At 37.5% G+C, this 27,987-nt stretch overlaps 2 protein-coding genes and 1 long non-coding RNA gene across 3 annotated transcripts; all 3 read right to left on the bottom strand.

The window, feature by feature from the left end:
- Window positions 1-63: 63 nt before the first annotated feature.
- On the bottom strand, window positions 64-24,040 carry LOC137180383 (uncharacterized). Its single transcript, XR_010927957.1, has 3 exons — window positions 23,921-24,040; window positions 1,430-1,458; window positions 64-157 (listed from the first exon to the last, which is right to left on the bottom strand). It is a non-coding gene; the product is annotated as an uncharacterized lncRNA (long non-coding RNA).
- On the bottom strand, window positions 3,295-7,142 carry LOC137180380 (E3 ubiquitin-protein ligase TRIM21-like). Its single transcript, XM_067585714.1, has 2 exons — window positions 6,752-7,142; window positions 3,295-6,107 (listed from the first exon to the last, which is right to left on the bottom strand). Exons 1-2 carry the CDS (start codon window positions 7,134-7,136, stop codon window positions 4,834-4,836), a joined length of 1,659 nt encoding a protein of 552 aa, XP_067441815.1. The 5' UTR covers window positions 7,137-7,142; the 3' UTR covers window positions 3,295-4,833.
- LOC137180382 (E3 ubiquitin-protein ligase TRIM21-like) lies at window positions 15,184-23,982 on the bottom strand. Its single transcript, XM_067585716.1, has 3 exons — window positions 23,883-23,982; window positions 17,781-18,063; window positions 15,184-17,180 (listed from the first exon to the last, which is right to left on the bottom strand). Exons 2-3 carry the CDS (start codon window positions 18,055-18,057, stop codon window positions 16,105-16,107), a joined length of 1,353 nt encoding a protein of 450 aa, XP_067441817.1. The 5' UTR covers window positions 18,058-18,063; window positions 23,883-23,982; the 3' UTR covers window positions 15,184-16,104.
- Window positions 24,041-27,987: the final 3,947 nt, after the last annotated feature.

The following is a 27,987-nucleotide window of genomic DNA, read 5'->3' as shown; positions in this document are numbered from 1 at the left end:
TTGCTTGAATAAGGTCGACCACTCTCTAAAACAGTAAAGAGACAGAAATGTATTTAACACTCACAGAGAAACAACAACTGAAGTCTTGTTGATTGTAGATTCTCCTGCAGACTGCAAGAACTGAATCTGTGGAGTCTTTATGAGCCAATGAGCAGAGCTGAGAGACACAACATGAAGAGTGATGAAGACCTCAAACAGGAAATAAACCTTCACATTTACTCATGCAAGAGAAAACAAGATCATGATTGTTTAAAATAAACCAGTATGTTGAGTCACTACACCCATGACATGTGATCGTGACTTTGATAGATTCAATTCAATTCAATTTTTATTTACATGGCACCAAATCACAACAGAAGTTATCTCAGGGCACTTTTCACATAGAGCAGGTCTAGACTGAACTCTTTCATTTACAGAGATCCAACATTCCTCCATGAGCAGCACTTGGTGACAGCAGCCCCTTAAACTTTAACTCTCGACTTCCTTTATAATCACCAAAGATTTGTTAACATTTCTTCATTATGTGCATGTTCAATAAAATATTTGTCATCTTCTTTTTTCTGCAGTTATAGTTTATTGCAGCTCTGAAAAATCTTACTGTCAGTCCAAAGCTCAGCTCATTGTTTGTCCTGTAATGTTTTAACCTTTTCATGGAATTGTATTTTCTTCTATCATGTAGTTGTTACTAAATTAGGCTGGTAAGCATCATTGGATTAAATGTTGTTGAGTCTGATTTGTTGTTTCAATGGTGATTTTACTGTCAGTCCTGCTGTCTGGTGTGTATTTTTGCAAAACTGCAAGAATTTAATTATGCTGGGGTATTAAGTGTTGGGAGATTTTGCTCTTTGTGCTTTTAATGCAGTGCGCTCTATTCCTTCATTTACGACATCAGCCTAATAATCATATCAGTAATGATTATGTGAAAATAGACCAGTAAGAATATATCTTAGGATCAAAAGGAACCAACAGTCCCTTTACAATCCTTTACAACTCTGCAACAATTTTACTGTCAGTCCAAAGTTCAGCTCACTGTTTGTGCTGTAATGTTTTAACCCTGTTAAAGTTGTTTAACAAGAAAATAATTTAAAGTATGTTACCTTATGTTATTATGTTAAAATTTGCATAAAGATAATGATCCAACAGGTGCAGCAGCCCCTCACAACAAGAACTAATAAACTAATTTATCAATTTATGCCTCAATTTTCTTCATCAGTGTTGTTGGAATATAATGGAGATATTGTTCTTCATGAATAATGAATATATTTCAGAAACATACCCACAGTTAAATAACGGTACAATAAATTTCCTCTTGCGACGGGTCTGACATATTTATTTGACAATTGTGAGTTTAAAATAAAAAGTGTAACTTCCTGGTTGAGAAGAACTGTAAGTTTGTTGAAACACAGTAAATATTATCAGCTGTACTCACCAGTGTTTGCATCAGTTGTTGAGAAAGAACTCGTGAAGAGAGAGAGACGTGTCGACTGCAGCTCCTCTGTGTTTCTGAAACTTTCAGTTTAATTAGAGGAATATGACGTTGAAGCTTCTTCTTTGCAGTGTTGCTCCACCTCTTACTGCAGCTTATCTGTGAGGTTTTGTTTCCTCCTTCAGGTTTAGACATAATCATAGTCACAAACATCTGGCACAAGATGAGTTTAATCTTTAGGGAGACATTTTACTTCTTTTATCTTCGTTTTCAGCAGTGTTAGTTTATTGCAGCTCAGAGAACCGTTTTCACAAAAAGGTCAGTCCTACATGTAAGAATAAACCTTGGGATGACGAAGAAGTAAGTAACTTTATTTATATATCACCTTTCAAGAGCAGAGATGTCACAAAGTGCTTCACAGCAGAAATAAAGCATAAATATACAGACATAAAACACACAAAAAAAAACAAAATAAATAGAAAATAGGAAAATTACATTGAAGTATGTCTGAACAAATGGGTCTTGAGCTGCTTTTTAAAGGTTTCCACAGATCTTAAATCCAATGGGAGCAAGTTCCAATGTTTAGGAGCCACAACCTCAGAAGCACAGTCTCCTTTAGATTTAAGCCTCATTCTAGTTGTTGCTGAATCATATGAAGAAGTTGAGAGGTGTGTGCAGTCTGTCCCTGCCTTTAACAATCTGTCCTCTTTGATGTGTGCTGTTATACTGACCTCTGCTGGACACGGGGGGGGGGGGGGAACACATACAACTTGTACAAACCTCAGTGACTTTCATGCACATGGACATAAAGTAGCTGTAATTAAACCTCTTCTTTAGAAGCCTACCCTTGATTCAGGTGTCCTAGCCAACTACAGACTTAAAAATGACACATCCTGAACCACTGCACAGCTAAAATGACTTCTTTGTTTAGAAACAATATGTATATGCTAAATGGACTTGGACCAATACTATTCATCTTATATATGCTTCCTCTAGGTAAGATTATTAGGAAACACTCCATAAATTTTCATTGTTATGCAGATGATACCCAAATATATTTATCAATGAAGCCAGATGAAACCAATCAGTTAAACAAACTCCAAGCATGCCTTAAGGACATAAAGACCTGGATGACCTGAAATTTTCTACTACTAAACTCAGACAAAACTGAAGTTATTGTGCTTGGCCCTAAACACCTTAGAAACACATTATCTAATGATATTACTATCACTATTGCAGCTACTCTGGATGGCATTACCCTGGCCTCCAACACCACCATAAGGAATGTGGGAGTTATAAGTAAATTCTGCTTCTGATCCTATTTTTCACTAAATGGGTGAAAACTGGGATAATCTGGTCTTAACAAGGACTTTCTGCCTCACCTGACTGTCACTTTAGACACTGAACCACTACAACACAGCTTAGACAAGCTTAAAGGTAATGTCAATGTTACTACTACCAAGTGCATATGTGAGACTTTCATTGTATTCTTCAGTACAGTGAGAATCACAAACCACATAGTTCTCACCTTCATTGGATTTGTATCGAGGCAGAAAACTCAGAGACGGTGATTTCACTCACAACTTGGGAGGCTGGACACAAACATAATTTATAGAATAAAATATGTGTTTTCATGATTTGGGTGAATTTAAAGTGTCCTTAGTGTATCTAGTGTGTGCACTAACTCTGCCTGATGTACTCTTGTACTTGCCTACAGATTCACTGCTTGCAGCTTCATCTTAAAAATGAAATCTACATATTTTGCTTCACTCATCATCATCACAGAGGAAAACAGTACATTTCTGTGTTCTGATCAGTAACAAACTCAACTGAAAACACCAAAACTGTTTCCATTTAATTATATTTATTTGTGTAAATGTTCTTACTGTGAGGAACACAAACTACACAAGTCTGGTTTTACATTTACAATCATCACACTTTATAGAACAACATGTCAACATGTTTCAGTGATTCTTTGCTTCTCATTGATACTTACAGACAGCAGTTATGTTACATTTGATTGTAAAACCTCGTAAACCCCTAAAAATGTCTAAGTAGCCTCAAAATTGTAAAGAGAACATATTTTCACCCTTTGTAACAGAGACACATACTCTACTCTTCCTGTTCATATTCAAACCTTGAAGCTAAATGACACACAGTGAAATATTCAACCTCAGGACATCATGACTGTTATGGCTGCATCATTATATCTAATGAAAATAAATCTTGATATATTTTACATCACAGCAGATACATTTCCCTAAAATTCAGACTTGATACAGATTTGGTATCTTTGTAAACTTTGGGATGTTCACTAGATTTTAAAGCTCTGTTGGTTTGAACAGAGTTTCTTTTCACGTGTGTTTTTTATGATGGATCCATCACCACTGAAGAGGTTAATGAATGAATAGTGGGAGGATGTTGAAGCAATAAAAAGACAAGTAAAAGCTAAAAATCCAACATACATAAAAAAACAAATGCTATTACATGTCATAAAGCAATGACCACATTAATTATATCCTGATTAAATCAGGTTTATATTGTATATTACCACTGAATATGTACATTTGTTACCATGGATGACAGTGAATCTGTTAATGTAAAAATGTATCAGTTTATCATTGTTTGTTGTGTTTTTATGTCTCTAATCCATTGCTATTTAAGTATTGACTGCTGTGTCAGTATTGTAGTATAAATAATTAGTCCAGTGTATATTTACACAGTGGACTCAAAATGTACAGATTGATTATTAGTATATACTGTACATTGCTTTGACAATTTTAGATTATTCTCAAATTTGTGCCTAGTTTATAACATTTTAAATGGTTTGGCCCTCCTCCACTATGTGACTTTGTGTACAGTTGCTCAGTAAGTTCTATTAGATCCTCCAGAATATCCTCTATACAAGATTGTACCATTTCATCACACAGCATATGGGCAGTCAGCTTTCTCTGTGAAAGCCACAACTCAGTGGAACGTCCTACCTGATGATATGAAGAACTGTTGTTCTATCAGTACATTCAAGGCCAAATTAAACAATTAACTCAAGATGAATCAGCTGTGTGACCACTGAGCCTAGTTTACATTATCAATTCTTAATTGACATTGTGGGTGTATTTGATGTGCTGTTGTGTGTAGCTTTGTATTTTGTACGGTGTGTTCTGTGTTTTTTTTTTGTTGTTGTTTTTTTTGTTGTTGTTGTTTTTTGCTTTGTACTGTTTGTTGTTGGGCTGTTGTATGTTTTGATTGTGGGGGACTATGGATGCAAATTAGCTTCAAGCTAACTCCAGTGCAGTGTATCATTTATGCTTAACACTACACACTGTCCCATTCAATAAATCAAATAAAATCAAATCATATTGGCAATGCTTCATTGTTTAGTGAATTGCTGATCATAAAAAAATAGATCAGGCAGTTTGATTGACAGGACAGATGATCAGAGGGGCGGAGTTTTTACCACCATCATTAGTAGAGGGACCAAAGTATGGGTAGAGTTTCTCAGTGAAGGAGCAGCCAGTAAAGGAGTATATAAGAGCTGCAGCATCTATGTCATAAAAGAAGACCAGACCCTCCTCATAATCCACAAACACCCCCACCTTCTGAGGCCGAGACTTCAAAGAGAGACGGACTGATGGACCAGCACAAGCTTTGTACTGATTTCCATTTCTCAACACTATAGTCCAGTAACCATCCTGAGGTCTCAGAGTGATCATTCCCTTCCTATTGATGGACTCTCTGACCACTCCTAAATCCCATTCAGTCTTCCCTTTAACCTGAACCTCAAAGTAAAATCTGCCTGAAGAGAAACTCTGCTTTCCTAAAACATTAGGACAATAAGAAAATCTCTCTGGGTTGTCTGGCAGATTCTTCCTCTTATAACCATGATTCACTTGTTTTCCATCACGAGACAGGGTGAGATTAGGATGTGCTGTATCAGGATCAAGAGTCACATCCACTGCATACTGCTGGACCCTCTTCAGCTCGACCTCAACCAGCTTCTTCATCTCTTTACTGAGCGTCTCCTCCAGCTGAGTCACAGCTCTCACCACAGTCCCCTCATATGATGGTGGACGGACGCTGACCTCTGTCCAGTCTTTGGTGGGTGGAGCAGCTTCCAGGGACGGGAAGTTTTGGAGGAGGTGGAGGTGGTCTTCAGAGTGTGAGAGCTTCTCCACCTCAGAGCTTCTCTTCTTCAGCTCAGAGATTTCTTGTTCCAGCTCTCTAATGTTGTCTTCAGCCTGTTTCTCTGTCGTTCTTTGCTTCTCTTCAATTGTCTCAATGAGCTCATTCAGGCTTCTCTCAACAGACTCCTTCAGAGTGATGAAGACCTGAACACCTTCTGCTTTCTCTCTGTCTGCATCTTCCTTACTGAGGTCAACTGAGTGTTTGATCTCTTGAATCTTCAGTCGTCTCTTCTGGATCATCTGCTGAATTTCAGCGTTTTTCTTCCCCAGCTCTGCCTTCTGTCTTTCATATTCTTCTTCCAGAGGAACAACATCATGTGTCTTGTGGTCAGTATAGGCACAGAGCACGCAGACAATTTTCTGGTCGGTCTTACAGAACAGCTCCAGAGGTTTATTGTGCTTCATACACATCCTGTCTTCCAGGTTCTCCACAGGGTCCATCAGCTGATGTCTTTTGTCATGTGAAACTTTCACAGGAGGCTCCTGGTGAGTTGGAACTAACCAAATTATAACTAAAGAAAAAGGAACAGACATCACTTATTAGAATGATATTACATGCTAACAACACAAATTAGAAACATATTTGGCTCTAAACAGACAGTATACTGTGGCAGACGATCTAACCACAGTAACTGATAATAACCTGGGAAAGACGTTGACAATGTTCAGACTGAGTGATCATAGTCTGGCAATAGAGAAGGTCAGACACAGGGAGCTTTAGAGACAGAATTACACTTTCTATCAGAAAGCCAAAACTACAGAAATATTAGGGAGAAATTCTTTCCAAAAAAAATTGCCCCGACTTCCTAAGCCTGACAGAAAGGGAGAAATAACTCCTGATTCTGGAGGAAAAGAAGAATGTACAGTGTTGGCTGCTAAATATGTCACTTCCTGGAAGGAACAGGTAGGACATAGACATTTATAAATATACTTCTAATGAACATATTCTACTTACCACCACCATCTCCTTTTGTTTTTTATGTTGTCACTTATAGACTAATGGCTGTCTTGTATTATCCTTAATAATACGATTATTTTATGACCACCAGATTAACACCATTGTAATTTTTAATCATCATTTGTGCTTTGGAAATACAAATCAAATGTCATGCCTATGGAAATGAATTGAATTGAGCCTCACAGGAGAAGAAAGCCGCCAGACACCCCAGAAACACCAGACAGGACTTCAGGGCCTTCAGTTTGGTTCCAGTACAGACGTCACAGGGAACTTCTCCTGGTTTGGCAGCTTGTTGCTCTGAGCTGCTGCTGCTGGCTTTCTGTTGAGCTTCCTGTCTGAACTGAGCAACAACCTCAGTGAGCAAAGTGTTGATGTGAAGCTCAGGTTTTGTGTTGAAAACCTCTTTACACATCGGACACAGGTACTGGTCATTACTGTTCCAGTGTTCATTGATGCAGTTTTTGCAGAAGTTGTGTCCACATGATGTGGTGACTGGATCAGTGAACACATCCAGACAGATGGAGCACAGAAACTGATCTTCAGATCGCAGACAGCTGGCAGCAGACATATCTACACACAGAGAACAAAAGTGAAAATGTGAAAAAATATTTCAATTGCAGAAATATTCATTGTATGTTGAGTATTAACTTCTGTAGTTTAATTTCAGTTAACTTCACTTCAGTCACTGAAATCAGACTTGTCATTATTGGCGGGCCCCAAAGGGCCAAGCTTCTCCAGTCTGACTGCCTAAATTAAAGTACTAAGACTTAGAATCTAAAAGGTTTTCAGTGCAATGAATCTGTATTATTTATGTCTCACTGGAGACCTAACTGGAAGAGGATCCTCTGTTTTCCCACAAAACAACAGCAGGTGATCAGCAGGCAGCATGAAGGAGAGAATGATTAAGCTGCTCTGTAGCTTTAGTGCAGATGAACTTTTTTTTTTTAAATCTCCAGTGAGTTTTAAAATAATAACTGACCACTCAAACTGAGCGAGAAAGTGCTTGGTTTTTTTTAACCAAGAAAATAAAAACTATCAGATGTAAAATGAATAGGACCTGAACCTTGGATGTAGATAACATGGATGTTTTTGCACAGAGGAAGGAAATAAAACTCAGCTGGTTTAAAGAAAGACAGCTCAATCTGTGTGTTTATGTTCATGGCTGGTTTAGTTGTGTAACAGAATGTCAGGCTTAACAAATAGATCAATAAATATCAGGTTGTGTATAATGTTATAACAATTTTCAGAGGTGTTTGGCAGCTGTCAGTCATTATTAAGTTTTATATGGTGCAGCATAATTCTGGCTTTACATTGAAAATCTCTACAGCCAATTGCAGGGTGCAAAGTGAACATGACCCATACCAGAATATTTTTAAGACATAAAGGATATGTCTGGTGATTTTTTTTTGTATTTTTCTTATCATCAACTAATCTTATGTTTGGATCCAAACCATCAATGAACTGATCTACTAACAAGTATTGTGTGTGTATCAAAGCCTGATATATCTTATTCCTCCGTTGTTGTTCCAGAAACTGTTAAAAACACATCAGTGAGCCACACAGCTGCACTGGGTGACATGTTCCTTCATCATGAAGAGTTTGGTCACGTTAGTTTGTTTAGAAATGGATCCAAAGACTAATAACAGTGATTACGTTTTCAGTCTCTAGAGAGTAGTTCTGTGTAAGGCAAACGCCACTGAGCATGTGCAGCTTTGATCAGCTTTACCTTCCCTCTGACTGTTGTCAGTGGAAAGTTCAGGAAGAAGACGAGTCTGAGAGGAGGAAGGTCCTCTGTTCTCTGAAGCCTCCACATCCACTGAGAGAGAGACAATTAATAATAAATAAAATATAATAATATGCAATTTAGCTATGACAATAATGGCAGCATAAGTAACATTTGTGTCAATAAAGCTGATTTTGAATTGATAATTACTATATCAGAGTGGAAGTGAAGACTTTTCCACTGACAGTGAAAGCAGAGATGTTTGTGTTAATCATGGTGGACAGATGAAGGTCGTCTGTGTGAATGTGGAAGTTCTTCAGTATTAAAACAAATAAATAACATGAACGTAGCATTTCTGTCCGACCTCCACAGTCTGGATGTGACAGATGGCATCTTGTGTGAACAAGTTAATATCTTGTTTGCATAAGATTGTTGCAGTTTCTGTCTTCCTGTGACTGACCTTCTGGTCCTGAGCTGCTGTCTGATAAACTCTGCAGCAGATCATTCCTGTTGATCTTCTTTAAAAGCTTCTTGGTCACCTCCACAGCTCCAGGAAGTTGGTAGGTCTGCACCATTAGATCCACAGTGTCCTGTCTCTCTGCCTTCTCCAGCTGAGATGCTTTGATGGCTTGGTGGCCTTCCAGACTATCATCCTTTAGGAGCCACTTGAAGTCCTCAAATTCCTTCTCTATCAAATCCTCCAGAGTTTTCACCAGGTCCTCCTTCTTCATCATTTTCCCTGTAAACATGGCAGAATATTTAAACCTGAAGGACTTGCTATTTGGTGGTGGTGAATCATAAATGGAAGATAACACACAGCACGACAATTCTGTTTACTTCATAAAAAGGTTCAGGCAGATTTCCAAAAAGGAAATTTGGAGACTCCGTATTTTTGTAAACATAAAGTCTTCCTGATTATGACAAAATGAGAAGAAAGAGAGAGACAGTCGACTAGTAGATGTCGCTGCCTCAGCAGAGTTTATGATGTTAATGCTACAGGACTCAACATCCACCACAACATGTCAGATAGGTTGGTTAGCTTGAATGTGGTCGACCAATCTCTAAAACAGTAAAGAGTCAGAAATGTATTTAACACTCACAGAGAAACAACAACTGAAGTCTTGTTGATTGTAGATTCTCCTGCAGACTGAGAGAACTGAATCTGTGGAGTCTTTATGAGCAGGAGAGCAGAGCTGAGAGACACAACATGAAGAGTGATGAAGACCTCAAACAGGAACTAAACCTTCACATTTACTCATGCAAGAGAAAAGTTTGTTTGTTTTTGTTTTGATTTACCATTACAATATTTATTTCAGCTCTCCTTGTACTTTTTCACACTTTTGCACACTTAGTGTCCTGTTCAGTTTACAAAAAACAGTGTATTGACATTGTATGTTCTTGTCCATCAGTTGTTTCTATATGTATGTGTCTGTTATTTATTATTATATTTTGAAAAGGCTGCTGCAAAATCAAGTATTTTTGGCTGCAATAATAATAGAAAACCTCTGTGAAATCCTGGAGGGACTTTTTATTGAAGCAGGTCATCACAATGAGATCAATATAAGCTCCTTTTTCAACACAGAACTGATCAGGACACAAGTGAGCTGCTGGGCTGATGAACATTCATGGGAATAAGTTGAGTGAGTGGAACTGACATCTTTTCATTAAAGGAAAATTAGACGTTTTATATTATTTGTTTACATCTCACTGCTTTGTAACAGCTTTAAATTTCCTCCTTTTGCAGTCAAAAATCTTCATCTCTGTGAGAAGGACATGAAAAGCTGTAGAGCCTGAAACACATATGGCTGAAATGTTGCAGTCCAGATAAACAGTTGGTCTGAACTCTTCATGTCTGTCAAAATTTGATGATTGATGTGATTGCTTATCGGTTTTTATTTTCTGTGCTTTCATATGGAAAGTGTTTAGTGCTGTAGGTACCACTGGAACTCCACAGATGAATTTGTACATTTGTGTGATTTAAACTGGACTTTGTTCATGAATGAACTCAACCTCCCAGAGTCCTCAGGTTTCCACACCTAGAGCTGTGGCATTTCTCAGTCTTTATTCTTGCCTGTGCTTATGGACTTGTGAAACGTCATCAGCTCAAGTACTGCTCCAATTCAGCATCTGCATCTAGCTAAGTACAGTCCAAATACCCGGATGTGTTCTTGCTCTGCCCATTTTATTGGGAATGCATCAGGAGCTGACTGGTGTGGACTTGGGAAAGCCAAGTATCCAAGAATGTTTTTCACACCAACCGGCAGTCATGGCTGAGATTTTGAGCCAGGCTAAAAACTGTGGTAATATTCACTGTAAGATTGTTAATATGTCACTTTATGAAGTTTTAATATTTTATCAGGCGAGGAAGTAACCATGTGTGGTCAGTTTATCCAAATAATGCCTGTTTGTAATCTGCTCTGACATTTTTAGAGATGTTTGGGAGCTGCTGGCCAGGTGAGATGAGCCCATCATCTCAGCTGCTAGCAGCCCGACTCCTGATCGGCCAGTCAACATGTCGTCATCCCAGGGAGAAGATGATCCGATGAAGTGATGTGTGCAGGTCTTTGGTGATTTACCATTGGCTCTAATGTCTCTGCAGCATTTTGATATGTGATATAATTAATTTTGGAAGATAAATATTGGTCTCACAGATGAAATCTAACAATTGTAGCCGCCACATTAGTTTGTCTGAATGTAAAATGAGGCTTTATGTTTTTATTGGACAGAACAGTGCTGCCTCTAGGGCTCTATATATACAGATATCACCACATTTACAATATAAATATATTAAAATGAACAGATCAGTCTGTATTAAATTTTATTTATTTTATTAAACTACATAACAGTTTGAATTTTTATAATAACTACATTACAGACTGAATAACACAATTTACTGCATCTCTCTGTCAATGAGGGTGTTTTTGTGAGGAAAAAAGTGTTAGTGGAGCTTTGAGTTGAAATTATTGTGTCATAGTACACTCAGGTATGTGTGCTGAAGCTGAGCCGCTGCTGTCAGCAAGTATGCTCTTCCAACTGCAGAATGGTATAGTATCTTCTCATCCCTGGAGTTTTTACTCCTAAGTCGAACTTCAAAAGTCCAAAATAGCAAGTAACAAACTTGGCATACTTGGTATTGAGGAACACCTCTGAACTGCACTCTATGGGCTCTCCCCCAACCACCATTGGTCAATATGACTCATGATGTCACCAGATCAACAAAACCAGAGCTCCACCTCTCCACCTTCTCTTTCTGTCCTCTTTCTTGTGGATGCTCAGCTCTAATGCTCTAAGCAGACTAGCAAACACCTTCTTCAGGTGCAACACGACAGCCTGTTTAAGATGAACTAAGATTAAGATTCAGTAAACAAGTTTATTTACCATCAGCGGCACAGAAGTAAGGTGCAATAAAAAATCTGATATGTATTTATACTGTTTTTCTCCAACTGATCTTCCTGAACTAACTTCAACAATCTCCTCATCTAAACCATTAACAAATCCAGAATAGAATTTAAAATCCTTCTCCTCACTTACAAAGCCCTTAATGGTCAGGTACCATCATATCTTAAAGTGCTCATAGTACCCCATTACCCCACTAGGACACTGTGCTCCCAGAATGCAGGGTGACTTGTGGTTCCTAGAATCTCCAAAAGTAGAATGGGAGGCAGAGCCTTCAGCTATCAGGCTCCTCTCCTGTGGAACCATCTTCCAGATTCAGTCCGGGGGGCAGACACCCTCTCTACATTTAAGAGTAGGCTTAAAACTTTCCTTTTTGATAAAGCATTGACACTGTACAGATTAACAGATTTTTAAGCCTGATGCACACACAGTATGTATTAAGCTTGTACCTGAGAAACTGTGTATTGACTCTATTGTAGGTTACAGTGACCTACTAAACTAAATATAGATGTGATAAAACTTTGTGTACATATATCAATTTAATAATAATTAACTATCTTAAGTCCTCTATAAAATAAAATATTCACAACCCAAATGAGAAATAATTAATTATTAGAAAAAAACACCGTTAAGTATTATTAAATGTTTATATCTTTATAACAATAACCTAATCCAGCCTAATACTATATAGAGAAGCCTGTGAAAATGTGACATGGACACCACTAATTTAAATTAAAAAGTAAATGAATAAATCTGTTTTTTAATTAGTTAATGTGAGAGCAGTGGTGACCTAGTGTGTAAACAGAGTTACTTTAAATATGTTTTAGACTGTTTAACAGGACACCATCGAAACCCTAATTTATTCTGTTACCATCAGACCAGTTTATTGTTTATTGTTAAGAGGATCCATATTAGCTTTTGCTGACACAGTTGCTAGTCTTCCTGGGGTCCAACCAGTCACACTGCATTCTTTGTTAATGTTTTTTTTAATCAAGCATTGTTTATTCAGGAAATTTCATGGAGATCTTTAAGTCCCTCAGAAGAACAAATGGGTCTAACTTTAAGCGGTGTTGCAGTTCCTTCTAGTAGTGAGGTGTTAGTGGAAACCAGTCTGCTCCAGTTCAGAGTTTGTATGAGGGACTTTTAAAGTCAACCTGCTCTGTGATCTGGTGTCATGGTTATCAGCTCGGAGCTCAACTAAAGATGTTAAATAACTCTGCAGTTTATACCAAGGCCCTATGACTGAAGACACGGATCTGCTGGTTATGACCTCTGACCTTTTCTTATAACTCACAGTGATGAGTCCGATAACTGTCTGCTGTAATGAACCTAATGACACTGTGGTAGGAAACATCTAGAGCTTTCAGTGGCGGCAGCAGCAGCGTACAGGATATCTCCATAATCCAGTGTGGACAGTATGGTAGATTGAATAATTTGTTTTCTGCTTTGAAAAGAGAAACAAGCTCTGTTCTGGTTCAAGAATTCAATCTGAATTTTTTGTTTTCAGCGAGACGTTTGATGGATAGTTAGCCTAATAATCATATCAGCAATAATTATTGGAAAATGGACAGTTGAACAAGAAAATAATTTTGAAAAAAATGTAAAATTGCATTAAGATAATGATCCAATAGGTGCAACAGCCCACCACAACAAGAACTAATGAACCAATGTATGCCTCAATTTTCTTCATCAGTGTTGTTGGAATATAATGGAGATATTGTTCTAAATGAATAGTGAATATATTTCAGCTTTAAAATAAAGGTGCCCAAAGTCAGATGATGTTAAAATAAATTTCCTCTGACTGTTTGTTTGACAACTGTGAGTTTAAAATAAAAAGTGTAACTTCCTATTTGAGAGGAACTATACATTTTGTATGTGTGTGTATATATATATATATATATATATATATATATATATGTGTGTGTGTACATTATCAGCTGTACTCACCAGTGTTTGAATCAGTTGTTGAGTAAGAACTGAAGAATTCATTTTTTTTCCCTTCGACAGAAACAGTTGTGTCGACTGCAGCTCCTTTGTGTTTCTGACTAACTTTAAGTTTCATTTGATGAATGTGACGTTGAAGCTTCTCTTTGCAGTGTTGCTCCACCTCTTACTACAGCTGGTTTGGCAGGTTTTGTTTCCTCCTTCAGGTTTGGACATGATTATAGTTACATAACTCTGGCACAAATGAGTTTAATCAACAGGGAAACATTTTACTTCTGTTATCTTCTTTTTTCAGCAGTGTTATTTTATTGCAGCTCACAGAGCAGTTTTCTCAAAAACAGATCAGGTCCTCTGCAGCTCTGAAAAACTCTTACTGTCAGTCCAAAGTTCAGCTCACTGTTTGTCCTGTAATGTTTCAACCTTTTCATGCTGAATCAGATGAGGAAGTTGAGAGGTGTGTGCATTCTGTCCCTGCCTTTAACAAACTGTCCTCCCTGATGTGTGCTGTTATACTGACCTCTGCTGGACACAGAGGGGGAAACGCATACAACTTTTACAAACCTCAGTGACTTTAAGAGGAAGACTCTGATAGTAAAATAAAACACCTCCCCAAACAGTTTCTTCTTCAGCACATGATTTAACTGCAGTGATACTGTATAGCAGAGTAGTTTCATTCACCACAAAATGTCTTTTCATTCACTTTACAGCATCTGTTTTAGTCTCTGACATACATCAACATTTTCTGTCTTTTAGGAATGAAGTTGAGGACTCAATGCTGGACTAAGTCACATGTTTAAAACAACCTGTCATAAACTTGTTAGAAAAGCTTTTAAACCAATGTTATCTGGTAATTAATGTATTTAAACACAGACCAGCCATCCAAAGTGCTTTACATGAAACATCAAAATTAAAATAATGAGAATCAAAACACAAAAACATCAAAAGTAAAATAGTAGAAAATGTGAAAGAATATAATCAATACAGATTTTGAAAAACAAGTTGATCAATTACAATTCAATATAATGAAATCATATTTTTGAGTTAGCAACAACTATCACAGGATTTTACAAATATTTCTTACAACATTTAAACTCTAGCAAATAAAAATAAAAATAATAAAAATAAAATTAATAATATAGAATGATATGAAAACAGGCTGAAGCTGAATATTATTCCACCAACAGGATGTGTTCATTTTCAGGTGTTTTTAGCATAAAGAGCTGCTATATGACAGCTGACACAAAACGATATTTAAAGATTATTTTACAGTCATAAAAGAAGTCTGCTGAGATGTGATGTTGCTTCATTACTTGAGTCAATAGTTTCTTTCTTCTTTCATGTTAAGAAACAAACATCCAGATGTCTTTCTCAGAGTGTTGCTGCATCCTCCTGCAGCTCAGACAACCAAGGTGGATAACCAATCAAGAGGCTGGATCTAAAGACAAGACTGAGCAAAAAACACACAACAAGACGCTTCTTTTTAAAAGTTTAATAACGCTTGAATTGTTGGGTTATCAACAATTTCTACATGATATAGAAATGTATACATCAGCATGTTAGTATACTTCAAATGAAATATGTTAATTTCACTTGAGTAGACCATTCTCTCTCATTTACCAAATAAATATCTGTATTCATTTGTTGTGAAGGAACATGGTTGTTTACTGATACTGACCCTGTTCAGCTGTAAAATGGTTTAATGACTCACATCAAAATGTGTCTGTTATCATAATTAAAGGTGAAAAAAGTCACTATCACTATTAATATTGATAGAGATCAATAGAATTATACCCACAGCCAAGTAACTTACAAACCAAACTTAAAACTTAAAGACACTAAAATAATTGTATATCAGTACAATTGCATCCATAGACCAGTAATTTACATTCTAACAGTAATATTAACTTATCACTACATCACTGAGTATAACAGATACCAGTAAACATCTATTTTCACTTTAATAACTCCATCCTTTATAACAGAGACACATACTCTACTCTTTCTGTTCATGTTCAAACCTTGAAGCTAAATGACACAGAGTGAAATATTCAACCTCAGGACATCATGACGGTTATGGCTGCATCATTACATCTAATGGAAAAAAAAAAACTTGATATATTTTACATCACTGTAGATTAATTTCCATAATCAAGGATGTAGAGTTAAATGAATCAATAGTTTGGGGAAATTGAAGCAGTAAAAAGAGACAAGTAAAGGGTAAAAACAGAGAAAATCACAACATAAAACAATGCTATAATAAATCATAGAGGAATGGAAGGAAGGAATCATATTAATCATATCCTGATTAAATCAAGTTCATATGGTATATTAATATTGAATATGTAAAGCTTTAACTGTAGTAAGAATACTTCCTCTATATATTTACATAGTGGGTGTGAAATGCAAAGATTAACTGATTAAGTTTATGAATTGTTGAAACTGCTTAATAAGTTGTTGATAATTAAAAAATAGATCAGGCAGTTTGATTGACAGGACAGATGATCAGAGGGGCGGAGTTTTTACCACCATCATTAGAACAGGGACTGAAGAATGGGTAGAGTTTCTCAGTGAAGGAGCAGCCAGTAAAGGAGTAGATATGAGCTGCAGCATCTACGTCATAAAAGGAGACCAGACCCTCCTCATAATCCACAAACACCCCCACCTTCTGAGGCTGAGACTTCAGAGAGAGAATGACTGGAGGGTCATTACAAGCACTGTACTCATTTCCATTTTTCAGCACTATAGTCCAGTAACCATCCTGAGGTCTCAGTGTGATTTTTCCCTTCCTGTTGATGGACTCTCTGGCCACTCCTAAATCCCATTCAGTCTTCCCTTTAACCTGAACCTCAAAGTAAAATCTGCCTGAAGAGAAACGCTGCTTTCCTAAAACATCAGCATAACACCTAAATCTCTCTGGGTTGTCTGGGAGATTCTTCCACACGTCACCGTAATTTACTTGTTTCCCATCATCAGACAGGATGAGCCAGGAATTTGCTGTGTCAGGATCAAGAGTCACATCCACTGCATACTGCTGGACCCTCTTCAGTTCAGCCTGAGCGAGCAGCTTCTTCATCTCTTTACTGAGCTTCCCCAGCTGAGTCACAGTCCCCTCATATGATGGACGAACGCTGACCTTTGTCCAGTCCTTGGTGGGTGGAGCAGCTTTCAGGGACGGGAAGTTTTGGAGGAGATGGAGGTGGTCTTCAGAGCGTGAGAGCTGCTTCACCTCAGAGCTTCTCTTCATCAGCTCAGAGATTTCCTGTTTCAGCTCTTTGATGAAGTCTTCAGCCTGTTTCTCTGTCGTTGTTTGCTTCTCTTCAATCGTCTCAATGAGCTCATTCAGGCTTCTCTCAACAGACTCCCTCAGAGCGATGAAGACCTGAACTCCTTCTGCTATCTCTCTGTCTGCAGCTTCCTTACTGAGGTCGACTGAGTGTTTGATCTGTTGAATCTTCAGTCGTCTCTTCTGGATCATCTGCTGAATTTCAGCCTCTGCCTTCTTTCCTTCATATTCTTCTTTCAGAGGAACAAACTCATGTGTCTTGTGGTCTAAAATAGAGTAGAGCATACAGACACATGTCTAGTCAGTCTTACAGAACAGCTCCAGAGGTTTATTGTGCACAACAAACTATTTTTTTTTTTATCTCCAGTGAGTTTTAAAATAATAAATGACCACTCAAACTGATAGAGAAAGTCCTTTTTAAAAAATTGAGACATAAAAGTAATGAACAGAAAACCAAAATGACCAAGAAAAAAAAACTGTCACATGTAAAATGAATAGGACCTGAACCTTGGATTTAGATAACATGGATGTTTTTGCACAGAGGAAGGAAAGAAAACTCTTCTGGTTTAAAGAAAGACAGCTCAATCTGTGTGTTTATGTTCATGGCTGCTTTAGTTGTGTAACAGAATGTCAGGCTTAACGAATAGATCAATAAATATCAGGTTGTGTATAATGTTATAACAATTTTCAGAGGTGCTTGTGGAGGGTGAATGTGGAAGTTCTTCAGTATTAAAACAAATAAATAACATGAACGTAACATGCTGTCTGACCTCCACAGTCTGGATGTGACAGATGGCATCTTGTGTGAACAAGTTAATATCTTGTTTGCATAAGATTGTTGCAGTTTCTGTCTTCCTGTGACTGACCTTCTGGTCCTGAGCTGCTGCCTGATAAACTCTGCAGCAGATCATTCCTGTTGATCTTCTTTAAAAGCTTCTTGGTCACCTTCGCAGCTCCAGGAAGTTGGTAGGTCTGCACCATCAGATCCACAGTGTCCCGTCTCTCTGCCTTCTCCAGCCGGGATGCTTTGATGGCTTGATGGTCTTCCAGGATATCAGGCTGCTCCAAAAACCATTTGAATTTCTTGAATTCCTCGTCTTTCAAATCCTCCAGAGTGTTCAACAGGTCCTCCTTCGTCTTCATTTCTCCCTGTTAAAATCACAGAATATTTTCAACATGAAGGACTTGCCATCTCCACAAACACTAGTCCACAGCCAGATTTGTAGTAAGGATCAGAGACTTAAACACAATGTGTTTAAGTCTCTGCCTGCTTCCCTTTTGGATTCTGCTGACTGCTGACTTGTTCCTAACCTCTGCCTTCAATCAAAAACTTTTTAAACTTTTTATTTGTCTTGTTGCTGAGTCTTGCTCTTGAGTCCAAACATCACCTACCAGAAACATTGGAAAATCATAAATGTAGCATATGTATTGCATTGTATCTGTGCTGTAAGATGTAAGTACAACGAGAATTAAAGGTGCAAGCAGCAATGAATGGGTCTTTCACGTCAGGCTGCGGCGCAATCGAAGGGCTTCTGTCACAGGCATGTAGATGTCTTCAGGCACAGGCTGTTTTTTGAGACAGGGCAAGAAGGAGATAAACATCACTTCCTTTGTTCACTGTTTTGCCTGCTGCTGGGGCTGCTTTACTGAAATTTCGTAGGGGGCGCTATTCAGCCAGTTTGCATCACTGATGGAATATTGTCATGTAGACGTGTTCAGGCCGGGACTCTTATTAAACATGTAAAGTCTGGTGCAGACTGGAGCATTTACAATAAAGTTATAGCAACTTCCTCTGTCATGGCGAAACATCAAATCTCAACGGTGTGAGGATGAGAATTTCTTTTTAGAAAAGGAAAGACTTTTAACCCACATGACCTGGTCAAAGTTTGATTGACATGTGTACTGTCAGGTGTGTAGAGACAATAAGTAACTGCAGCTGGACACAGAAAAATACTCATATATTTGAATGGAGAGTGTGAGTGAACCGCTAGGTGTTCGGGCCCTAATAAAGGAAAAACTGCAGTACAGAGCTACAAATTTTAGTTTTGATGGTATTTTTCTGCAGCACTTTATCACTAAACTGTCACCCTCACTCTAGGTCATCCCCACTACTGAATTATACATATAAGACCTATAATTATTGTAAAATAAATGGTAATAACACCAAACTTCATACAAAGTTTGTATATAATGTACTGTATGTATATAGATCTTTCTGCTGTATCCTAGAAAAATGAGCTGCATTCAACTCCCACACCCACCCAAGATCTCCTCTCTTCCTCTCCATCCCCCTCATGGGAGGTAACAGCTGTGGTGTCCCCCCAAGTCACATGACATGGGCAGGTGGGAGAAACCTATGTGGGACATTCAACCCCTGCATACTGTATGATATAAGTTTGAGGAAGTTTGTCAGATTGTTTGATGAATGTGTGATGAATAATAAATGGAAGATAACACACAGTATGACAATCTGACATGTCAGATAGGTTGGTTAGCTTGAATGAGGTAAATCACTCTCTAAAACAGTGAAGAGACAGAAATGTATTTAATACTCACAGAGAAACAACAGCTGACTTTTTCCTGACTGAACTCTTGTTAATGGTAGATTCTCCTACAGACTGAGAGAACTGAATCTGTGGAGTCTTTATGAGCCAGTGAGCAGAGCTGAGAGACACAACATGAAGAGTGACAAACAGGAACTAAACCTTCACATTTCCTCATGCAAGAGAGAAATAATGTGATTGTTTAAAAGTAGATCAGTATGTTGTGTCACTACACCCAGGAAATCTCATCTGTCCAATGAACACATCCTGTTACTGCAACTGACACACAGACTGTTGCAACATATTAAAAAAGCACAGAGAAACTGCATCATATCAGGATGGAGACAAATATCTTAAAACAACATAAACCAAATCTGATACCACCAGAAAGAAGATATGATTTCTTTTATTTAGTTGAACTGCCGCTAAACTGATTAAAACTTAAAACACTTTCATGATGAGCACATGCAAACACAAAGTATAAACTGAACAAATCTAAATGTAAGAGACAAACATCAAATATCCAGAGGGGGAAGGCAGGCAGGTCAAAACACAGGCAGCAAATAATACTGATAGTAAATTAGATTTTAATCACCTTTCAGGTAAAACAAGGACACAACATCCAGAAACAAGCAAAACAATAAAGAAATGTGCCAAGCTGACAGACTCTTACCCAAAAAGACAGAGTGTTGTAATAAAATCAAGAGCTGCTTCAACAAGTGTTAGTTTAGGGGTGTGAACACTTATGCAACCAACACAAGTTGGGGGGTTTGTTTGATTTACAAAAACAGTTTACATGTATATTGACATTGTATGTTGTTGTCCATTAGTTGTTTCTATATGACTGTATCTATTTTTTCACCCATGTGCTTGTACATAACAGTGCTATGTTCAATTATCTTTGTTTGACCTGTTGTTCATGTGTATCTTCCTGAATATTTTAGTGTGTAAGTACACTGAGAGCCACTAGAAACTGGAATCAGAGTCCTTGTATGCATAAACATATTTGGAAAATAAAGCTGATTCTGATTCTGAGTACACACATACATCTTAGACCCTTACCACAAAAACATTGCAGATTGTAACTTCTAAAAAATCCTATTTTATCAGACCATTACTTTATAACTTTTGAATTTTTATTACTGGACTACACATCATTAGACAAAATGTCTTGACTAGATGTCTATCTGATAGTGCTGTAGCTAAATTTGAGGAAGCGACTCCTTTCTAACTGAATTCAATGCCATGTATCAATACTACAGAGGACTCTTATGCTAACTTAAGTCCCCAAATTGATAATCTTGTTGATAGTGCCACAGGCTCATTGCAACTGACACTGAACTCTATTGCCCCTTTAAAAAAGAAGACAAAACATAAGAGGTTAGCTCTGTTGTATAACTTCTGCAAATTAAAGCAAACATCACTAAATTTGAAAGGATTTGGCGTTCCACCAAACTAGAAGAATTCTGTTAGTCTGGCAGAATAGTCTTAAAACATATAGGTAGGCCCTCTGTCATACCAGAGCCGCCTCTTACTCATCATTAATAGAGGAGAATAAAAACTGCCCTAGGTTCCTTTTCAAACAAAGAGTCTTCACTCTATTGATCCATGTATTCCTATAGCTCTCAGTAATAACGACTTTATGAGCTTCTTTAATGATAAAATTCTAACTAATAGAGACGAAATTAACCACCTCCTGCCCTCAACAGGCACCATTTTCTCCCCAAACACAGGCACCTTAGAAACAGCTGTAAATCCTGACATATATTTAGACTGTTTTTCTGCAGTTGACTCTCCTGAGCTAACTTCAACTTCGATTTGTTCATCTAAACCATCAACCTGTCTCTTAGACCCCATCCCAACTAGGCTGCTTAAGTACCACAGTCCTTTAAAGTAGCTGTAATTAAACCTCTTCTTAAAAAGTCTACTCTTGATTTATGCATTTTAGCCAATTATAGACCTATATCTAACCTTCCATTTCTATCTAAGATCCTTGAGAAAGCAGTCTCTAATCAGTTATGTGACTTTCTACATAACAATAGTTTATTTGATGATTTTCAGTCAGGATTTAGAGCGCATCATAGCACAGAGACAGCACTGGTGAAAGTCACAAATGACCTCCTAACTGCATCGGACAAAGGATTTGTCTCTTCACTTGTCCTGTTAGATCTTAGTGCCGCATTTGACACCATGGACCATCACATCTTATTGCAGAGACTGGAACATTTAATTGGCATTAGAGGAACTGCATTAAGCTGGTTTAAGTCCTATTTATCAGACCGATTTCAGTTTGTACATGTTAATGATGAATCCTCCGTGAAGGCAAAAGTTAGACACGGAGTTCCACAAGGTTCTGTACTTGGACCAATTCTATTCACCTTATATATGCTTCCTTTAGGTAATATTATTAGGAAACACTCCATAAATTTTCATTGTTATGCAGATGATACTCAATTATATTTATCAATGAAGCCAGATGAAACCAATCAGTTAAACAAACTCCAAGCATGCCTTAACGACATAAAGACCTGGATGACCTGCAATTTTCTACTACTAAACTCAGATAAAACTGAAGTTATTGTGTTTGGCCCTAAACACCTTAGAAACACATTATCTAATGATATAGCTAGTCTTCACTTACGTAATATCACAAAAATCAGGCACATCCTGTCCCAAAAAGATGCAGAAAAACTAGTCCACACATTTGGTACTTCTAGGCTGGATTATTGTAATTCCTTATTATCAGGCTGCCCTAACAAGTCTCTAAAGACTCTCCAGCTGGTCCAGAATGCAGCTGCACGTGTTCTGACTAAAACTAGAAAAAGAGATCACATTTCTCCCATTTTAGCTTCACTGCATTGGCTTCCTGTAAAATCCAGAACAGAATTTAAAATACTTCTCTTCACCTACAAAGCCATTAATGGTCAGACACCATCATATCTTAAAGAGCTCATAGTTCCCATTACTGGAGCTCCACTGAATCTCGGTCCTGTCTGTCAGCTGAGCATGCCAGCTGCAGTCGGACATGTTCAGTAACAGGTCCAGTTAATCTCCAAGATTTAATATTTTAAAGCAAGATTTTTTACCAGCTGATAACCGCAGGAACAGACAGCCAGAGAGCTGAAGAGCTGCAGGGTGAGGTGCGAGGAGGATTTCTGTTATTTTTGTGACTTTCAGCTCTGACCTCTGGCTTGTTTAAGTGTCGTTGCGCCGTTTGTCTCCCTTTCACTATTGTTATTATATGTCACTGAGCAACTCCTACCCTCCTGCCTCTCCCAGCCCCCCTCTCAGCCCCTTGCCCACTTTTTAGCATTTTTCAGAATTATGCAGAGTTAGGCTCAGACCTAGAGGTGACGTTAAACTTTATTATAATTATTAATTATTTCTGATAGCCACTTTCTGATAGCTGACGTTATAATAAATTTGCTTTGGCGATGTGTCTGACTTATATTTTTTTGACAATTGTGAGTTTGAAATGAAAAGTGTAACTTCCTGTTTGAGAAAAACTGTGAGTTTTGTGGTAATGCTGGTTGTTGAAACACAGTAGCCTAAATATACACACAGAACAACAGAAACAATTATGTAGACTGCGTCTCCTCTGTGTTTCTGACAAACTTTCAGTTTCATTTTGAGGAATGTGCCGTTGAAGCTTCCTCTTTGCAGCGTTGCTCCACCTCTTACTGCAGCTTGTTTGTGAGGTTTTGTTTCCTCCTTCAGGTTTTGACATGATTAAAGTCACATCTATCTGGCACAGAATGAGTTTAATCCTTAGAGAGACATTTTAATGAAGTTTAGTCTAAATTCAATCAGGCTATTATTCATTCATTCATTCATGTTATTCCCCCCTCTCTCTCCTCCGCTTCTCCTGCTCTTGTATCAGCTGATTAGAGGCCTTAACTCTATTCAGTTTAGTTTATCCAGTTAGATTCCACCACAATCTCATGTCTTAGCTGTCAAACTTTAAATCTGTTCTTCTCTCTGTTGCTGTCAACTTTCATTTCAGTGCGAATCATTGCGAACCTCCTCCACTCCATTCACCTCCACTTCATCATGTCAGCACCAGGTCTGAGATGATGTTAGCCTAATAATAATATTATTAATGATCCAACAGGTGCAGCAGCCCTTCACAACAGGAACTACACACTAATTTATCAATTTATGCCTCAATTTTCTTCATCAGTGTCTGAATATAATGGAGATATTGTTCTTGATGAATAATGAATATATTTTAGCCTTAAAAGAAATGTGCCCAAAGTCAAATGTCATTATAATACATTTCCTCTAGCAATGGGCCTGATTTAGCCTATGTTTATTTGTCAATTGTGAGTTAAAAATGAAAAGTGTAACTTCCTGTCTTAGAAGAACTGTAACTTTTGTGTTAATGCTGGTTGTTGAAACACAGTAAATAGTATCAGCTGTACTCACCAGTGTTTGAGTCACTTGTTGAGGAAGAACTGAAGAACTCGGTTTAATTTTTATTCAGACAGATAAAGAGACGTGTCGACTGCAGCTCCTCTGTGTTTATGAAACTTTCAGTTTAATTAGAGGTATGTGATGTTGAAGCTTCCTCTTTGCAGTGTTGCTCCACTTCTTACTGCATCTTGTGAGGTTTTATTTCCTCCTTCAGATTTAGACATAGTTTGATCATAGTCACAAACATCTGGCACACGATGAGTTTAATTTTAGGGAGACATTTTACTTCTTTTACCTTCTTTTTCAGCAGTGTTTCTTTCTTTCTTTATATGGTACTTTTCAAGAGCAGAGATGTCACAAAGTGCTTCACAGAGGAAATAAATCATAAACATACAGACATAAAACACAATAAAAAAAAAAAACAGAATGAATAGAAATCTGAAAAAAGGCAAGTCTGAACAAATGGGTCTTGAGCTGCTTTTTAAAGGCGTCCACAGTCTCCACAGATCTTAAATCTAATGGGAGCGAGCTCCGACATTTAGGAGCCACAGTCTCCTTTAGTTTTAATCCTCGTTTTAGGAACAACCAGCAAACCCTGATCAGAAGACTGTAGAGACCTGCTGGTGACACAAGGCTGCAGTAGATCTCTCATGTAGGCAGGTGACTGACCATGCAGAGAGCTATAGGTGATCACAAGTACTTTGCTGACCTCTGCTGGACACAGGGGGGAAACACATACAACTTGTGCAAACCTCAGTGACTTATACTGATGAGGATGTTCTAGTGAAGGAGATTGTGAATTGAATAAACATGTGGACAGATGTAGGGGGGGTGATAGTCAGAGAGTATTACCTGCTTTGTATGTGGGACAGAAGTGACAGGAAGTCAGCTGCTTGGGTTTTGTCAGTATGGATATTGACAATCAGTGGTTGTCATCATCAGGAATGGCTGAGAGTAACATGTCTAGTTCGACTACAAAGTTTCCCAGTTGATATCCTGGTGGGAGGTATATGACAACCACAAGTGACTAGTCCCTAAATGTCTGACAGATTAGTAAACACTTGGATAAATTCTGTTTTGTGTACAACCAATGCCAAGAGTTAAGGAGGAGTGAGTAGAGGAGGCTTTTCTGAGTGAATGGACGTTCTCAGGGTTGCATTGTCTGTGACAGATGTAATTTTTTGGAAAGCCTTGGATGACAGGGATGTCTTTGTAGCACATGGTGAGTGAGGCTACGTGAATAGATAGTAGAAAAGGAATAACCAGGCGGTGTCCTTGATCAGTGGACTCACACAGGTCTTCACCCAAGTCGGTCTTAACACAATGAGAGCTGACGCTTCCGCTGATGCTATATCACAGCTTGTGTGTTTAAGTACCAGGAAGTATCACAGCTGAACCCATCAGATTTTCACAGCAAGGCAACAATAGAGGATGTGACCTGCGTCAGCTGACCCACCAGTTGAAACTCTGAGAGTGAAACCAGGAAGTGCTCTGCTCCAACGAAGCCTGACAAAACTCAAACAGACTCAAACGAACTCAAAAACAAAGTTTCAAAAACACCAACCAACTGCTATCTCCTGTGTTCTAGATCAGAGCTTGATATACTGCCATGAATTAGGGAACATAAACATGTGCACACATACACCTATGCAACACATGTAAAATGATTGTAATGTGGCGTAAATATTGTAATATTTGTATGTTTATGTCACATTTATGAGAATGTCACTATTTATGATGTCCTCAATTTAACTAATATACTTTTGGTAATGATGTGATGATATGTTATCACCATTTTTAAGTAGAAAAGTTTAAACAAAGACAAATCCTATATGCAACACATCTGTGTCAAACCTGTTACAATGTGTTTTGCATTGTCCTTGACAAATAAATTAATAAATAAATAAATAAATAAATTTGAGAGGAAGACACTGATAGCAAAATAAAACACTTCCACAAACAATTTCTTCTTCAGCACATGATTTAACTGCAGTGATACTGTATAGCAGAGTAGTTTCATTCACCACAAAATGTCTTTTCATTCACTTTACAGCATCTGTTTTAGTCTCTGACATACATCAACATTTTCTGTCTTTAAGGAATGAAGTTGAGGACTCAATGCTGGACTAAGTCACATGTTTAAAACATCCTGTCATGAACTTGTTAGAAAACCTTTTTATAATTAATGTTATCTGGTAATTATGGTATTTAAACACAGACCAGCCATTCAAAGTGCTTTACATGAAACATCAAAAATAAAATAATGAGAGAATAAAGTAAAATAGTAGACTTTGAAATTTTATAAATATTATAATCAATGTAGATTTTAAAAACAGTTAATCAATTCCAACTCAATACAACTGAATCATATTTTTTTTTTAAAAAACCGACAGAATCAGACTGTTTCCCAAAAAGTGTTTGAAAAGACATAGAAAATGTTATTATTAGCAGCCATGTACTGCATCGCGTGTTTGATTGATTTAAATTAGTATTAGCAGCACAAATGTGTGCATGAGCTAATTTTGACAAGTAAGAATAAGTAGAAAAAAATATGATTAGGAAAAAAACCTATTCAGTAATAACTATAAGTATAACATTACAGGTTGTGTTTTGTGTGTTTAGTGGTGAAATGGGAATGTCCAGTCATGTGTCACATGATATGATGATGATTTGAATAATGATCAGTAGGAATCACATTGATGTAGTCTATAAACTAATTTAGTGTAAATAAACATTTTATGAATGTCTACAGGATATGATGACTGATTATAAAGTATGTAGAATATAATTGTGTTTATTGATGTGACCCATATTTTTTCCAGACAACATTAGAAGGAGAAATATTTCTACATGAACATTGTAAGAACTCCTTCTATGTGTTTGCATGTGTTCATTTTCAGGTGTCATTAGCATAAAGAGCTGCTATTTGACAGCTGATACAAAACGATATTTAAAGATTATTTTACAGTCAGAAAAGAAGTCTGCTGAGATGTGATGTTGCTTCATTACTTGAGCCAATAGTTTCTTTCTTCTTTCATGTTAAGAAACAAACATCCAGATGTCTTTCTCAGAGTGTTGCTGCATCCTCCTGCAGCTCAGACAACCAAGGTGGATAACCAATCAAGAGGCTGGATCTAAAGACAAGACTGAGCAAAAAACACACAACAAGACTCTTCTTTTTAAAAGTTTAATGAAGCTTGAATTGTTGGGTTATCAACAATTTCTACATGATATAGAAATGTATTAATACATCAGCATGTTAGTATACTTAAAAAAAAATATGTTAATTTCACTTGAGTAGACCATTCTCTCTCATTTACCAAATAAATATCTGTATTCATTTGTTGTGAAGGAACATGGTTGTTTACTGATACTGACCCTGTTCAGCTGTAAAATGGTTTAGTGACTCAGCTTCTGTATGTTATTAAAATGTGTCTGTTATCATAATTAAAGGTGAAAAAAGTCACTATCACTATTAATATTGATAGAGATCAATAGAATTATACCCACAGCCAAGTAACTTACAAACCAAACTTAAAACTTAAAGACACTAAAATAATTGTATATCAGTACAATTGCATCCATAGACCAGTAATTTACATACTAACAGTAATATTAACTTATCACTACATCACTGAGTATAACAGATACCAGTAAACATCTATTTTCACTTTAATAACTCCACCCTTTATAACAGAGACACATACTCTACTCTTTCTGTTCTAATTATAATTTAATAAGTATATACTGCACATTATTGGCAATGCTTCACTGCTTAATAAATTGCTGATCATAAAAAATAGATCAGGCAGTTTGATTGACAGGAGAGATGATCAGAGGGGCGGAGTTTATACCTTCATAATTAGGACCAGGACTGAAGTATGGGTAGAGTTTCTCAGTGAAGGAGCAGCCAGTAAAGGAGTAGATAAGAGCTGCAGCATCTACATCATAAAAGGAGACCAGACCCTCCTCATAATCCACAAACACCCCCACCTTCTGAGGCCGAGGCTTCAGAGGGAGACGGTCTGGAGGGTCATTACCAGCACTGTACTCATATCCATTTCTCAACACTATAGTCCAGTAACCTTTCCGAGGGCTCAGTATGATGTCTCCCTTC

This window comes from Thunnus thynnus, chromosome 3, assembly GCF_963924715.1.
Source record: "Thunnus thynnus chromosome 3, fThuThy2.1, whole genome shotgun sequence".
NCBI lineage: Eukaryota > Metazoa > Chordata > Actinopteri > Scombriformes > Scombridae > Thunnus > Thunnus thynnus.
This window is presented reverse-complemented; position numbering and strand designations above follow the sequence as displayed.

Bases quoted from the DNA above. Each gene is read 5' to 3' on its own strand.
- LOC137180380 (XM_067585714.1), bottom strand. From the start codon at position 7,136: ATGTCTGCTGCCAGCTGTCTGCGATCTGAAGATCAGTTTCTGTGCTCC. The intron at 6,108-6,751 runs GTGAGGCTCAAT...TAATTTGGTTAG, and splicing joins TCTGGCGGCTTTCTTCTCCT to TTCCAACTCACCAGGAGCCT.
- LOC137180382 (XM_067585716.1), bottom strand. From the start codon at position 18,057: ATGAAGACGAAGGAGGACCTGTTGAACACTCTGGAGGATTTGAAAGAC. The intron at 17,181-17,780 runs GTCAGTCACAGG...ACTCTATTTTAG, and splicing joins CAGCAGCTCAGGACCAGAAG to ACCACAAGACACATGAGTTT.